General features: G+C 36.7%; 1 protein-coding gene across 1 annotated transcript in view; it reads right to left on the bottom strand.

The window, feature by feature from the left end:
* LOC127834129 (unconventional myosin-XVI-like) overlaps positions 1-16,612 on the bottom strand; it is a 165,942-nt gene that overhangs the window by 48,233 nt on the left and 101,097 nt on the right. The window contains exons 34-37 of the mRNA XM_052359758.1: positions 13,903-14,490; positions 12,326-13,025; positions 10,281-10,382; positions 9,168-9,335 (exon numbers count right to left, since the gene is read on the bottom strand). Of these exons, the coding sequence (XP_052215718.1) occupies positions 9,168-9,335; positions 10,281-10,382; positions 12,326-13,025; positions 13,903-14,490 (1,558 nt within the window). The remainder of the gene's footprint in view (positions 1-9,167; positions 9,336-10,280; positions 10,383-12,325; positions 13,026-13,902; positions 14,491-16,612) is intronic.

The following is a 16,612-nucleotide window of genomic DNA, read 5'->3' as shown; positions in this document are numbered from 1 at the left end:
TATCATGAGTTCCCATCAATGATATCAGCACCAGCACTCTAGTCATTTCATTCATGATAAACCAATTAGTCCTTTAACCCTTTACCACTTAGATACGTATTTTGACGTATTTGTAGTCCCTTAGAAAGTTAAATTGAATTTAAGACCTTTCTTACTAGATTCAAGTTTTAAAAGCTTCATTTTCAACCCTTAGATACTGATGAGCAGCAAACAGCATAAAACCTGAACAGACTGCGAGTTACTCGCAGGCTGTTCTGGTTTTATGCTGGTTGCAAAAGCCATTTTCACTTTGCTTCTGAGTGGGTCAAAGGGTTAATCAATGACGGCGGTAAATAATTTGGCATTATTCTGAACAGTTGTTGTTTGACTTGAAAATTTCATAAAATTAATATACAATAGCATGCAAGAAACTTCATATCAGTTATAGATAACAGATCGTTTTTGATGATGGATAAAAACAAGTCTGATCTGGATGGTTTTTATAGTATTAAAACTCAGCGTTAACTAGGTCCTGTCTTTTTATTATGCATATTATGAGAACTGGTGGCGCATGTCATGTTAACTTGATAATCTTATCTACACATTTGCAGACATGTGGTGTCAAAGACATATCAATTAATGCTTCCACACTTAGGGATATCATCTCCCATGAAGAGAACAAGTTCCTCATTCTGTTTATTAAAGATGATTATCTTCCTTAATTTGATTTTCCGTCATTATATAGTGAAAATAAATTCACCATGTTTTTTTTCTCTTTTCATGTTGTGCATTAATTGTGTATCTTATATGTAGATTTTAATTAGAAGTTAGATACACTATATAACTAATATCTTCAAAGCGATTTCAGTTAAAATCAAAACATTCATTTCAAGCTCTGGATTTGTATGTTACCTATAAACAGCGATGATACTTTATATAAGAAATATTAAGACAGAAATAACAAGACTATTGTCAAGCAATATAAGTCCCCTACCGGCTCCACCATTGTCAGAAATTCCAGATTTTTTAAATATATATTTGTTGCCATAGCAACCAAATTTTTTTATAAAGGAACAAAATGAAATGACATGCATAATGTTCATATTGCCATCTATCCATGTTTCAAGGTTCATGAAAAAATATTAAGAACTTTAAAAGTTATTGCAGGATCCAGAAAACCACCATTTTCAGCAGTATTTCTAGTCTATTTGTTTCCATAGCAACCAGAATTTTTGACGTCGGAACAAAATGAAATGACGTGCATAATGTCCATATTGCCATCTATCCATGTTTCAAGTTACATGACAAAATATTAAGAACTTTAAAAGTTATCGCAGGATCCAGAAAACAAACATTTTCAGCAGATTGTCTAGTCTATTTGTTGCCATAGCAACCAGAATTTTTACGTCGGAACGAAATGAAATGACGTGCATAATGTCCATATTGATATCTATCCTTGTTTCAAGTTTCATGAAAAATTATTATGAACTTTAAAAGTTATCGCAGGATCCAGAAAAACAACCATTTTTAGCAGTATTTCTAGTCCATTTGTTGCCATTGCAACCAGAATTTTTGCCGTAGGAACGAAATGAAATGACGTGCATAATGTCCATATTGCCATCTATCCATGTTCCAAGTTTCATGAAAAAATATTAAAAACTTTTAAAGTTATCGCAGGATCCAGAAAAGTGTGACGGGCGGACAGACGGAGACAAAACCATAAGTCCCCTCCGGTGAAACCGGTAGGGGACTAATAATATTTTAGGCAAAGGCAGATATGTCTTTTCAATAAAAAGGCTGCCTAAGCCTAAAATCTTACTAAGTTTCACTAATGACTAATTCTTCCAAAATACATTCTATTAAATATAGAATCAGTTTAAAGTTAATATTGCAGTCTATAAATTCCCAAATAACTTTATATTTAAAACAAGAGGGCCTTAAAGGCCCAAAGTCGCTCACCTGAGATATCAAGAAATTATTGGGACAAATGAATCATGACCATGACCATGAATCTTCTGACCAAGTTTCATGACGATCAGACAGTAAATGTGGCCTCTAAAGTGTTAACAAGATTTCACTATAGCCATATAAGGAAAAATGCCCCGTTCCTTTGGAAGCCATGTTTTTCAAGCAAACATCATTATTTTTGAACTCATCCAAGATATCACTGAGACCAATCTTCTGACTTAATTTCTTGAAGATTGGACAATAAATGTGGCCTCTAGAGTGTTAACAAGGTTTTACTAAAGCCATATATTGCCATATAAGGAAAAATGCCCCACCCCTGGTGGCCATATTTTTAAAGCAACCAAAATCATTTTCGAACTCATCCAAGATATCATTGGGACAAATCTTCTAACCAAGTTTCATGATGATCGGAAAATAAATGTGAACTCTAGAGTGTTAACAAGGTGTTACTATAGCCATATAAGGAAAAATGCCCTGCCCCGTGGTGGCCATGTTTTTCAACCAACCGGCATAATATTCGAACTCATCCAAGATATTATTGGGATGAATTTTCTGACCAAGTTTCATGAAGATCAGACAATAAATGTGGCCGCTAGAGTGTTAACAAGATTATACAATAGCCATATAAGGAAAAATGCCCCGCCCCTTGGCAGCCATTTTTTTCAAGCAAACGTAACCGTTCTCATACATCCAAGATAACATTGAGACCAATCTTCTGACCAAATTTAATGAAGATTGGACAATAAATGTGGCCTCTAGAGAGTTAACAAGGGAAATGTTGACACCGCACGGCGGACGACACATGGCGGACAATGGACAAAAAGCAATCACAAAAGCTCACCATGAGCATGTTGTGCTCAGGTGAGCTAAAAACAACGATACTTAAATAAGGAAGTATTTTTTTTTAAATACTGATTTAGGCAAATGCAGAAAATTACTTTTAAATAAAACAGTCTTCCTTGACCTTAAGTCGATCAAAGTTTTGCTTACTGATCAAGAAACAGAAGTATATATGAGCCTCACTCTACAAAAAGGGAGTTTAATTCATATTGTCCCAGATTAGCCTGTGATGTTTTTCTTTTAAAGAAAGTGCCTCTTCATCGCAATATTCCAGTTAAGGCGGAAAGTGCCATCCCTGATTAGCCTGCGCAGACTGCATTCAACCCCCTTTTCACAGAGCGCGGCTCATAAATTAAATTCACAAAGTTTACTTCTGATTGTTCCATTAAGTTTCATAAAATCTGGACATAATTACTGTGGCCTCTAGAGTGTTCACAAGGTAAATGTAAATGATGGACAACATTACATCATTAGTTCTACCACCAATTATAACAGATTTCTCCCATATCACTAATACAACAGATTCAGTACAATTTCCACCACAATTAATTCCCCATTAACCAATAAACATTTCCAACCAAAAACCCTAAATATTATCAGCAACAGGCTCCTAAATGACCTGTCTAACCTCCACAGAAAATGACTGTTTATACCAGAGGAAATGTTACATGTAAATATCACTCAAGCTATATACCATATGGTACCCAAATGTACCAATAAATGCTCATAAACATTTACATAGACTGCATGTCGATAAAACAGCTGTAATATACCCACCTATATGCACATAAACAATCCTTAAATTCCTTTGCAAATTCTGAGGTTCCCCACAAGAAACTCAGAGTAATTTACCAAAACACTTGAGTAGGAAGCACTTATTAAAATTTTTACAGTAAAACAAAGGAGTTGTTGTTTGTTATCACTAGACACTTCAAAAATAGTACATTTGAAACAGTAACCACACACAGCTTAATATTATGTTAACTTCACTAAAACTAAAGACCTAAATGAATGAAAGCCATTAGTACCATGACATTAATAAAAGTCAATTGCTTAATTACCAATTAACACATTAGTTTTGTCAATTCTTTCAGATTCACAATTCAAACAACTGAGTATTGACTAACATTCCATGTTTAAGTTTTGAATCACATATATTCCAGCAAGGTGTTATTAAACTCCATGCAACATTTCAGTGCATATTTCAAGAGAGAGGGGTATCCACATATGATACCTGTACTACCATTGCATGCCCCACAATGTAATCATGAACTAATCTCTAGCAGAAAGTTAAGAAGAATCTGAACAGCAGGATTCTTGTACGGTAGTATCTAATACCGTAGTAGTTCCAATGCTCATTAAAAAAAAGTATAGTGTCCACGACAGAAGGAAAATCGTTTCATTATCTAGCCAGACATGTGTGTTGTACACTGTCAGTCTATTAAGTGAAAAAAAAACAACACAACAAGCAAATTCGTTGAATTGATATCCCCCGCCAATATGCTTCTGGACACTCATACCAAGTTTCAATGAAATCTGCCAAAGCACTTCCAAGATATGGCTTTGGACAAACAATTTTTTTTTTCAAGATACAAAGGGCCATAACTCTGTAATTATCAGATGGTGTACAATGCCATTTGGCGTGCATCATCCTATTATCCATATATATACTAATACCAAGTTTCGATGAAATCCGCCAAAGCACTTCCATTAGATATGGCTCCGGACGGATGGATGGAAGGACGGACGGACGGACGGACGTACGGACGGACAACGCCAAAACAATATCCCTCCGCCTATGGCGAGTGATTATAATACTTAGAAACGTAAATGTTAAACCTTTATTTCAAAGTCAGGATATACCGTAGGTTTCCACGTATAGCGCGCAGACTGTGTTTTACCTCCAAAATTCAAAATAAAAGGTGGTGCACGCTATACATTGATACAACGCTATCCTGTCTGCTAAATTGGTAAAAAATATGTTGCGTAATCGTAAATAATAAAAATGGCCACCATGTTTTTTTCCAGAAAACTACCACCCTATAATCATACAGATTGAGGGGCCATTGTCGAAACAACAAGAAGTTGCTACTGGTAGATATGAATGCGGTTGAAGAAGTTTCGGTCAAAAATAAATTTGTTTGAATAAACTTGCGGACATTTCTTTGTTTGTGTTTTTACACTTCTTTATTGATGAATTCCGATGGGGATGTTGTCGACATTCCGTAGAAAAGGCAAGGGTAGGTGCGAACGAGGTCTTTTTTGCGGGTAACGGTAGGTGAAAAAGGGGGTCATTTTGCTTTTCGTAATAGGCAGATGTTATTGAGTAATATGTGCCACAACTTGTTAAGACGCTAATTGACATTTGAGACACTAATTGACACTTGAGAACATGAAGATATGCAATTGCATTTTGTGTGTATAAATATTGAACGTTCAACAGTGGTGTACCTCAACAACTGTATCCCTGTCTCCCATGCGACATTCAAAATCTGTTGGTGAGTATTGGCCCTGCACTAACTGATAAGCCCACAAAGACTGACTATGCTCACTTATAAGAACAGTGTTGGTATCACTACACAGGTAGCACAGGTATGCTAGTAAAATTGCTTTCAGCTTAGCAGATAGTAGCTATTTCTACAGAAACATGGTGAATGCAGCCAACTACTTCATGTAATATGCAGCAGGAGTGGTCTACTAACCACATGCAATGTATTCAACACTTGCATTCATTATTCATTATTCATAATTAACCGCATTTAAGATTGTTCCAGAGTCGCTTATTGCAACAAAGACGCATTCTTTTTCAAAGGTCACCTAAAATAAATCCCGACAAATTGCTATCTTGATAATTCTTCTTTTATGTGTTGCCTGCCAAAATATTTGGGAAGTTTGTATCTATGAGTTAAGATAAATCAACCCTTTACATATACAACAATATCTGAACAAAGAACACCAAAAAAAATCACTTTCAAAATGTTGGAACGATTTCAAATTGTTAAGGTAAACAATATGAAACAATTCATCAAATTTATTTTCAAGCAGAATTAAAGATTACAAACAATTACTGTACTTGGATGGGAGCCGAAACATAAACCATATTTAAAGTTATTGATTATATATATATAATCATACAAAAAAATCTCATGCTTAATTTACAAATAGCAATATAAAAGAATAAGCAACATATACAAACTACCAGTATATAAATCTTGTGAAGAGAAATTTTCTGGAACATTTCACTTTCTTACTCATTGCATAACAATGTAGTTTTCTCCATCCAAAGTAGACCAGTTTAAATATAGCAGACAAGCTGGCATCCTGTCAGGAAATTTCAGATGAATGAAGCCATGAGAATAATATATATTTCAATTACAAGGCAGCCTGCAAAGGCAATTACTGGGTATCCGGAGAAGTGCCCCCCCGGAGAACTGCCCCCCGGAGAACTGCCCCCTTATTTTAAAGGTGGCGGAGAGGTGCCCCCCCATCAAATCGGTAGGGGCGGAGAACTGCCCCCCTGTCAGAATTTAGTAGGCGGATATCTGCCCCCCCCCCCCCCATCAAATCTGTAGGGGCGGAGAACTGCCCCCCGGTGTCATATTAGTTATTAGTTACGTAGTGAAAACAATACTTACGGGTAATTTTACGTTATCGCCGTACACATTTTATCCGGTAACAATTTAATTTCAGTACAAGTATATTACCATTTATTGAACTGAATAACACAAATTGTCTAGAGGCATGTGATAATACTGTTTAAGGCCCTTGGTACGCATCTGCACCACTCACTATACATGAATGCCTTGTAAAAGTCGTGTTTTAATAAGAGCGCGAAACATAGTCGAGATCCACACAGGAAACGCGTGCGTGTTAATACTGGCAATGTGTTGCAACTAAATATAGACGTGCAACTCGGTACTTATGGAGGAAAAGTTACATCGGAATTAATTTACATTATAAAGATAGTATTGACCCATGGAAAAAACGTTAATTGACATATAAAAAAGTAAATTAATAGGCATGGCAAAGGCAATAATTTAGCTGACTTGAAGAAAAAAGTGAAGTGAAGTTGAATTTATAAGCAATTAATTTATGTTGTTTAGTTAATTCATGTCTCCTAGCACCTTATCCGTCGGTAGCATCGCCAGACCGTCGAGTCGTCCGCAGTTTGCATTTTGAGCAGATCATGTCGACATGCCAAACAAACAAAATCGGTAACAGTTGCTTTAATTAGCAGCTAATAAGGCAGGCAGAGAACTTGATACCGTTAACGATAAGTACCGCGGTATTTTATGCCGTTTTATAACTTTTATTACTTGTACAACTTTATATTACTTTTGAAATTTCACTAAATTTCCATACATAATAGGAAGAAAGTTACTGGCGTTATTGTCATTATAATACTCGCTTTATATATCACCGCTATTTCTTTAATTAGGGGGCACTTCTCCGGGTCATCAATTCTGACAGGGGGGCAGTTCTCCGCCCCTTATTAATCAGCAGGGGGGCAGTTCTCCGCCCTATACAAAAACAGTGAGGGGGCAGTTCTCCGCCCAGTGAAAAATCTTTGGGGGGGCAGTTCTCCGGGGGGGGCACTTCTCCTAGAGCCCAATTACTGAAATATTTTCACAGGATGTTCATTCTTTAGAAATCAATTTTTTTTTTAAATTGAATTGGCACAGGGAAAATTGATGTATTTATAAATCAGACTATGACAGTAGTTTTCCCAGAAAATGTCAAAGGAGAAAATTGTCTATCTTTAAAAGAACTGAGAGCATAATGAGTCATCAATGACACACTGAAATAGCAATCAAAGGCAATTATGTCAGCCATTTATCACCAACATAGTGTAAAATTATGGCTTAATCTCTTGCACCATTTACAGGAGTTGGTATACTGGTGTGTTGAAATTTGAACATGGATAAGGTTGTAATTTAATCCTTTACCATGTACATAAATACTTTGAGGCATTTGCAGTCCCTTAGAAAATTGAATTCAATTTAAGACAATTCTTACTAGATTCAAGTTTAAAAGGCTTCATTTCCAACCCTTAGAGACTTGTGAGCAGCAAACAGCATAAAACCTGAACAGACAGCGAGTTACTGAGTTACTCGCAGGCTGTTCTGGTTTTATTCTTTTTGCACATAGCCATTTACACTTTACTTCTGATGGCGAAAGAGTTAACAAAAGCAGTTGTACCCTTTGTATTGACCCATTTATGCCTAGCGTCTAGAAAAAAGGCCTTGGCAAACAGCGTAGACCCAGATGAGACGCCGCATGATGCGGCATCTCATCAGGGTCTGCGCTGTTTGCTTAATAGAATTTCTGTAAGAAAAATTCTAAATATAGAAATAAATACACTAGACATCCCTAATTTTGGAAATAAATTGATCCAATTTAAAAAGATGGGAGAGTCCACTAGGCATAAATGGGTTAATAGATTACGCCTTTGTACTTGTTGACTCTCAACAGCATAATAATTGAGACTCTCTAAGTGAATAGGGGGTTTATGCATTTTCGTGAGGTGTTGTCCCAGAATCGCCTGTGCAATCCAAGCTAAAAGGGACAAAACTTTCCACTTTTATTGTATTTTTCGTTTAAAGGAAGACCCTTCTTAGAGAAAATCCAGTTCAGGCGGAAAGTGTCTTCCGTGATTAGACTGTGTTATTTTTTCCAAATCAAACTGAAGCAAAATTTCTTCCATACCTACATATAAAGGCTATTAAGCTATACAAATATTGGTGAAAAATCCAGTGAGCAATTTAAGAGTAATTTAATATGGGATATTACATTATGTTTAACCCATTTATGCCTAGCCTCTAGAAAAAAGGCCTTGGCAAACCATCATGCTATATGCAGGGTCTGAGCTGTTTGCTTAAAGGGATTTCTGTAAGAAATATTCTAAACATAGAAATAAATTTACTAGACATACCTAATGTTGGAAATTAATTGATCCAATTTAGAAGGATGGGAGAGTCCACTAGGCATAACTGGGTTAACCCTTTCCCAAAGCAAAGTGAAAATGGCTATGTGCAAACAGCATAAAACCAGAGCAGCCTGCGAGTAACTCAGTAACTTGCAGTCTGTTCAGGTTTTATGCTGTTTGCTGCTCATCTTAATGTTTGAATTGAAGTCTTTAACACTTAAATCTACTAATAAAGGTCTTAAATTAAATATAACTTTCTAAGGGACAACAAATGCATCAAAATATGTATCCAAGTGGTGAAGCCAAAAGGGTTAAACAACAGACAAGTGCAATGCTGCATGCCTTGCACATTTAGAGGATGTAAAAACATTGGTTGATCTCTACCAGATAAACCAACCTAAGACAAAACTTATTATACATAGACTCAGTTAAGTTTTTCTCTTACAAAGCTTACCCGCTTTCTTCTCAAACAAGTTCACTGCCTGGGCAGGGGAGACAATCTCAGTCTGCTGGTCAGGTGTCGTCTGGAACTGAGTTGTCTGCCCTGGCTGGGCGGCAGGAAGGGGTTTCGCAGGGGGGATTTCCAGGGCAGTGGGGGCCTCCTCAGGGGAAGTCTTAATACCTGAAATGGTGCCCCAAAATACAACTAACTATTTTGGGTAAGAAGGTGTGATAACACATTAAGGGTAGTGGGAAAATGGTGAAAAGGGTAACATAACATAATATAGCAGGGACATAACAAGCCATACTAAAATACCCAATCGTGTATACACATGTAATAAGTTTAGCATCATCGGCACTGGAGGATACACTCTAAGGACAAAAAGCATCACCAATTCTAACACAGTATAGGCAAAATTAGACATTACAAAACAATTATGTGGCAATATAATTGACATGCAAGCTGGTTCTGATATCTTTCTTGATGTGTTAAATTAATTTTAAAATCAGTTTAAATGTTAAAACCAACTATTAATATTAGTCAACTGTACAGATAATATAAATTAAAACAAGAAATGTGTTCAGAAACAACATGCATATTGTTTGTGGTATATATATGTATGGAAAAAAATTGCATCTTTTTTTACATAAAAGCTACAGCTATCTTTACTTAACTATACTTATGGACCATTAAATGGTTAAAAGTTTCGAATCATTTCCTAAATGTTTAATACATATGACTTTAATGCTCTCAATATATATAGCAGCGAAGAATAAGCAGTCACTCAAGGAAAAAAAAATAATCATCTACTCTAAATTATATTACTGGTATTATTTTCATTTTCAAATAATTAAAAATTTCACATGGATACTAAACCTAAAACAACTAATGAAAAACTGTTCAGTTAAAAACATATACAGATGTTTGGATGTTATAAGAGTTTACTTTCTAAGAAAATAATAAAAACTGAACAATAAATTTGAATTGAAACAAATGAATGAAATTGGTCATTATCAGACAATCGGAATTCAATAGAAAGTTTACTAGACAGTTTTGAAGTCTGTGGGATGGAACTATTATAAAAGATACAAAATAATTACTTTAGGAACACACACAAGTAATTACCATCTCTTTCTAACAGTTTAAGTCTTGTTGATGTTTGTCTAAGCTGTATTCTAGATAACTCTGCCACTCCATTTCCACTCAACGACGGAGTTGTACCCCCTTCTAAACAAAAAAAAAACAAGCCAAGCCATGAGCAAAGCTTTACATTTTGACTTGTGCATTGTGGGTTCATGAACTGCAAATGGAAAATGTTTAGATGAAGGAAATAAATGGCAAAGTAAGAAAATTAATATAAAATGCAAACATTAATATGCTTAAATACCAGCCCCATTTAAATGTTTAATGCCCAAATCTTCTAATATTATATTAAAATATAGAAACCTCTTTGAAAATGTTTTCTTAGATACAATTACTTTCCCACCGAACACAATGGACCATGCCATGGTTATGTCCTTAATTTTTTGTGTATGCCAAATACTTTTTTTGTGCCAATTATTAATTTCCTGAATAACTTATTACCTTAAACTAAGTTAAGTAGTTAAATTTTCACAAAATTTGCTTTCCTTATCAAGTCAGATATTTTACAAAAATAAGCGAATTTTTATGTGATAGATGTGAACCAGAGCATGGAAAAACTTCAGCATTTAATTGAGGAGTCTTTAAATGTCATCTGAGCCAATGCAACCCAAAATTCACATTGTGCTGTTTAACTCAATAAGCATGCTGCTTGCATTATTTGGTTAAATAAAATTCATGCAAATAAAATGTGCTTCAATGATATACATTTTAATTATAACCTTTTTCAAACTGAGTTCCTATGCATATAATTTATCTTATTCTCTGTCGAATAGATAGGTATCATATATAATAAACCAAACCCAGGGGTTCTGAAATATTTTATGAGTTTACTTGTCCACGGAAAAGTTGGACCCACAAATTCACTTGTCCGTACCAAAGAAGTACTTTTCCGTACTTTTAAGATAAATCATGGAAAACATCATTACTAATTAAGCAAATAATACAAACATACACTTTTGTTAAGTTCTATTTTTGATTATATACATAGTTAACTAGAAAATACAAGCAAGATGTGCAAACAATAAGAACACGTTTAAGTCACACATGATACCATCTCGGATATTTAATAATCTCAACATGACTAGAAAATTCACTTGAAATAAAATAATCTCCGCTAAATATAAGTATATAATTATCTGTTTATAAAGGAAACCCCTTACAAAGTTTACATTTACACACACCGGTAACGTTTTCAATCCAAGGAAATTCAATTAGCCAAGACTCAACAAATTCTCGTTTCCGCTTGGCGTCGTATGCTTTATCATATTCATACTTGGCTTTTCTCTTCTTTTTCGAAGCCGAACTGATTTTATCATTGGTCTGATTAGCGTCATGGCTTGACGTTAAAGTGGTTTTATTTAAAAAAATCGAATGCAGGTCGGTAAAACATGTTTGCGGCCATTTGCAATTTACAAAAAATGTTATCTAATGGGTGATTAGCTGTTGCTATAGACATGCGCTGGTTTATGTACTATAAATGTTACCTTATGCGTGATTGGCTTTTGCTATATATGCGTGAACTTGTTTACTACATTAAATAATTAATATCGGAAAATAACCTACCTCAAGTTAAAAAAGTGTGCTAGTCCGCAGATTAATCATAAGCTATTTATATAAACTTTCGTTTTTTATTTTGAGAAAATATTGAAGTTTGGTTCTCGAAAGAAATTTTACCACGGAAATTTTACTTGTCCCCGGACAAGCCAGCTTTCGAAAACTGCTTGCCCGGAAGGGGAAATAGACGACTCGGACAACTCGGACAGCATATTTCAGAACCCCTGCCAATATACAAAATATTCATCCTTTATGTACCGTAAGATATTCCACATTTACAAAATTTTGCACAAACAGATATTCTTTCCAAGGCCTAATACAAATATGTCTATTTGATGTGTTACCAGCATGTGCTGGTCAATAATTATGTTAGGATGCTATATTACAATAAATATGCATGGAGTTTTCTAGATGTTAATATTAACATGCTATGGAACAATTAATAAAAAGTCCAGACAATCACTCGACTTTACCTGTCTTTTTTAACTGGACTTTAGAAATTTCCTGCATAATCCCATCGGTCAAAGAATCGCTTTCTCTCCTTCCTGAATTACCCGCCCTTTGTGCAGGTGGAATGCCAGCTGCTATACCAGGGGAAGTGACTCCAGCACCTGGTCCATAAGAGTAATCCCCCTTTGATGGCAATGACTCATCATTTTTCTTCTTCGGAATAGATGTCAATGGTGGTGGAGGTGGGGCGGCTGGCTGCTGATGATGATGTTGTTGCTGATGATGAGATGCAACTGGCTGTTGTTGCTGCTGCTGCTGATATTGCTGCTGCTGAAGATGATGGTGAGAAGATATCATGGCAGGTTGTCCTTGTGGGGGCAATGGAGGAGGCACGTAACCAGAATGAGCAGAATAACGTGGGGCAACAGGGGCAGAAGCAGCAGCAAAGTCCTCCAGCAGTTCGGGGGGTGGGGGAGGCAGGGGGGGTGACTCAGATCGGTTGTCAAGCAAAACATTCCCCACATTTCCCCTAGAATAATTGTCATGCATCATGTGCACGTTATCGTTGCTGTAGGGTACGGATTGGCTCCTCTGAGAGTACCTTTGCGGAAGTTCAGGCAAGCAGGGCCCAGCCTCATAGGACTGTTGCCGTGGTAACACATCCATGGAAGGGGTGGAGCGACGCCCTTGTCGAGGACTGTTGTGGGGGCTGGGAAACCTGGCCTGAAACAGTAACAGTAACAATGACCCAATGGATTAGAAACTGTTTTCACAGTGTCTATAGTCCAACGGAAGACAACCTGGTCTCAAACAGTCTATTGAGCCTACATTGTAGTTCTCGGAAAACTGGGCTTATTTTGTGTGCACTAAGTGTCATCCCAGATTAGCCTGTGCCGTCCACACAGGCTAATCAGGGACGACACTTTCCACCTAAACTGGATCTTCTTTTAAAGAAAATTCCATTAAAAGCAGAAAGTGTTGTCCCTGATTAGCCGGTGCAGACTGCACAGGCTAATCTGGGATGACACTTTCCGAATATGCATTAAGCCCAGTTCTCTCAGAACAGGGCTCAAATGAACTATGGCCTAATAAAAAAAGGTCCTTACTGTATAGGTTCTAAGTAGATTGATAAGCCTCTTAGGCGACAATATTATGATTGCCCTTTGAAAGCCAAAATATCCTATCAGTATCCGCGCAAAGACAACTGATAGTTCAGTGTGCCTTTTTGTTATTATTATGGTCTATATGACAAGGTGACATTGGTGCTTGTTGAAAGAAATGTCCTTACATCTGTTGAAGTGATAAGATTCTAAAAGTGAACATATATTGAGAACTACAGTCAATTCCTTTCAAAATCTTATAAATCATGTAAATTATAACCTAGTCCTTAAGGAATTGGTTATGTAGACTGCTTATCTATATAATAAAACTGGAGATACTGAGATAATAATACAGTTTGTAACAGTAATTTAACCAGTTTGATTCAGCCCCTCCAAGCCCAGATGTTTTATAAGTAACTGTGCAAATAATGCTAATAAACCCTTCCAGGTTTCTGTAGAAGAAAAGTTCCCATTACCTACTCTGAGTTCTAATTACCTACCTTGTTTGGCTGACCTTGAACCCCATAGGAGACCTCAGCCCCAGGGGGTGGGGGTGGAGGCCGGTGGGGCGGAGGAGTGTGTGGCTGGGGCTGAAACACCGACTCAGTCTTCCCATACTGCATAGCTGGACTTGCAGGATGAACGCTTGCATCGCCATAGGAAAATTTCCCTCCCGTTGTTGGGCTACCATGACTCCCTCTATGACCTTGACCCTGGAAATGTACCGGAGAGTCCTGCAAATGACCTTGACCATTGTGCTGGAGATTGTCACCACCTTGAGGGTAATAGTTGTAATGTGCCTGATTTGAATTCAGGTAATGTTCGTTTGGATCACTGTTAGGCCCAATATGTGTTGTTACTGGTCTGTCTGCGGGTTTAGATTTTGGTGACATCAGTTGACCTGGAGCACCGTAGGAGAAAGGACGACTTGACCCAGGTGACTGAGGGACGTGTCTGGGTGACTGGTTGCCGGGGTGACCAGGATACTGTTGTGATATTTGTTGTTGGTAATACTGTTGTTGTTGTTGCTCGTAATATTGATGAGGGGATCCATGCTCAACTTCAACATCATCATAAGTGCCTTGTTGCTGCAATGAAATTCACCATATGTTTTGATCAACACTAATTACATGTATTTGTCAATAAAATACAAAGGGGTGATTATTAGGGCATGTCATCACTATTAACATAAAATATCTGATATCAAGTATTTAAATACAATTATATCCAACTGAGTCCTAACTATGTCATCCAGTATTTAAAATGGTAAATTTCATTCAACTGATACCTATATGCAGACCATTTTAATATAATTAGTGTCTTTTCTAGGAAATTCCACCTTCATTTTAAAAAATAGTTGTTTTTTTCAGAAATGGGGGGGGGGGAATATCAAATACCATGTTGTTTTTTTCATTTTAGTTTTAATGTTCAATTGGTTTACCTTAAACAATATTACATATTGTCAGGTCAGGGAAATACTATGGTAACTGTTGTTAAATAAAACAGCACTTTCAATAGTATTGCACTAAATTGCCTAAATAACAAAAATGGTTTCACATCGATACATAAGCTTTCCATGACAATGACATAACATTGTACATGCAGCATGATTTTGGCTTTGCTTTTTTTCGAGAAAAAAGATCAACACGAAATGCATGAGCACTATTCATTTGAAGCTAGAAATTGTTAACTTGATAACATTAAATTTTGAAAGCGTTTATTGAATCAAAATGAAATTATACTACCTTGAGAATTAAACAAGAGATGTGTTAGTCAGAAACACAATGCCCCCTATTGCGCCGCTTTGATTTTTTTTTTACCTTTTACCTTCAAGGATGACCTTGACCTTGAACTTACACCACTAAAAATGTGCAGCTTCATGAGATACACATGCATGCCAAATATCAAGTTGCTATCTTCAATATTGCAAAAGTTATGGCCAATTTTAAAGTTTTCCGACGGACAGACGCCATATATTAGACATTTGACCTTGAAGGATGACATTGACCTTCACCTTTCACCACTCAAAATGTGTAGCTCCGTGAGATGCACATGCATGCCGAATATCAAGTTGCTATCTTTAATATTGAAAAAGTAATGGCCATTAAAGTTTTCGGACGGACAGACTGACATACTGACTGAAACACTGACGGACAGTTCAACTGCTATGTGCCACCCTACCGGGGACATAAAAAATGTTAACAGTTGTGTGTAATGAATTCAAAGATAATTTGTTAAAACGCTTTATGTGTCCAATAAATGTTTTGACAAAATTACGCATAATATGCAACATTTTTATGAGGATTGCACTTGGTTGCATTAATCATCAGTTTTCTAAGTAACTCATTATTTCATCGTGGATGTGTACACCATAGGGTCGGATAAGAATGGCATGTATAACAAAGCCAACAAACTGCCACAAAACCACGCATTTATGGCAATTATGTTACAATTACCAGATTTAATGCATGTGCATAAAGTGTAGTCCAAGATTAGCCTGTGCAGTTTGAACAGGCTAATCAGGGACAACACTTTCTGCCTTGAATAGATATTTCTTAAGATGAGAAATACTTCGAATGGAAAATTCCATAAAAGAGGACTGCACAGGCTAATCTGGTACAACACTTAACACACACAGTAATTAAGCCCCATTTTCCAAGAGAACAGCTCAAATGTTTACACCAACATGGACTTACACTGGTGCTAAGACCCCTACATGGACTTACACTGGTGCTAAGACACCTACATGGACTTACACTGGTGCTAAGACACCTACATGGACTTACACTGGTGCTAAGACACCAACATGGACTTACACTGGTGCTAAGGCACCTACATAGACTTACACTGGTGCTAAGACACCTACATGGACTTACACTGGTGCTAAGACACCAACATGGACTTACACTGGTGCTAAGACACCTACATGGACTTACACTGGTGCTAAGACACCTACATGGACTTACACTGGTGCTAAGACACCAACATGGACTTACACTGATGCTAAGACACCAACTTGGACTTACACTGGTGCTAAGACACCTAAATGGACTTACACTGGTGGTAAGACACCTACATGGACTTACACTGGTGCTAAGACACCAACATGGACTTACACTGGTGTTAAGACACCAACATGGACTTACACTGGTGCTAAGACACCAACATGGACTTACACTGGTGCTAAGACACCAACATGGACTTACACTG

The sequence above is a fragment of the Dreissena polymorpha genome, chromosome 6, assembly GCF_020536995.1.
Source record: "Dreissena polymorpha isolate Duluth1 chromosome 6, UMN_Dpol_1.0, whole genome shotgun sequence".
NCBI classification, from domain to species: domain Eukaryota; kingdom Metazoa; phylum Mollusca; class Bivalvia; order Myida; family Dreissenidae; genus Dreissena; species Dreissena polymorpha.
The sequence above is the reverse complement of the archived record's forward strand: the minus strand, read 5'-3'. Positions and strand labels throughout refer to the sequence as shown.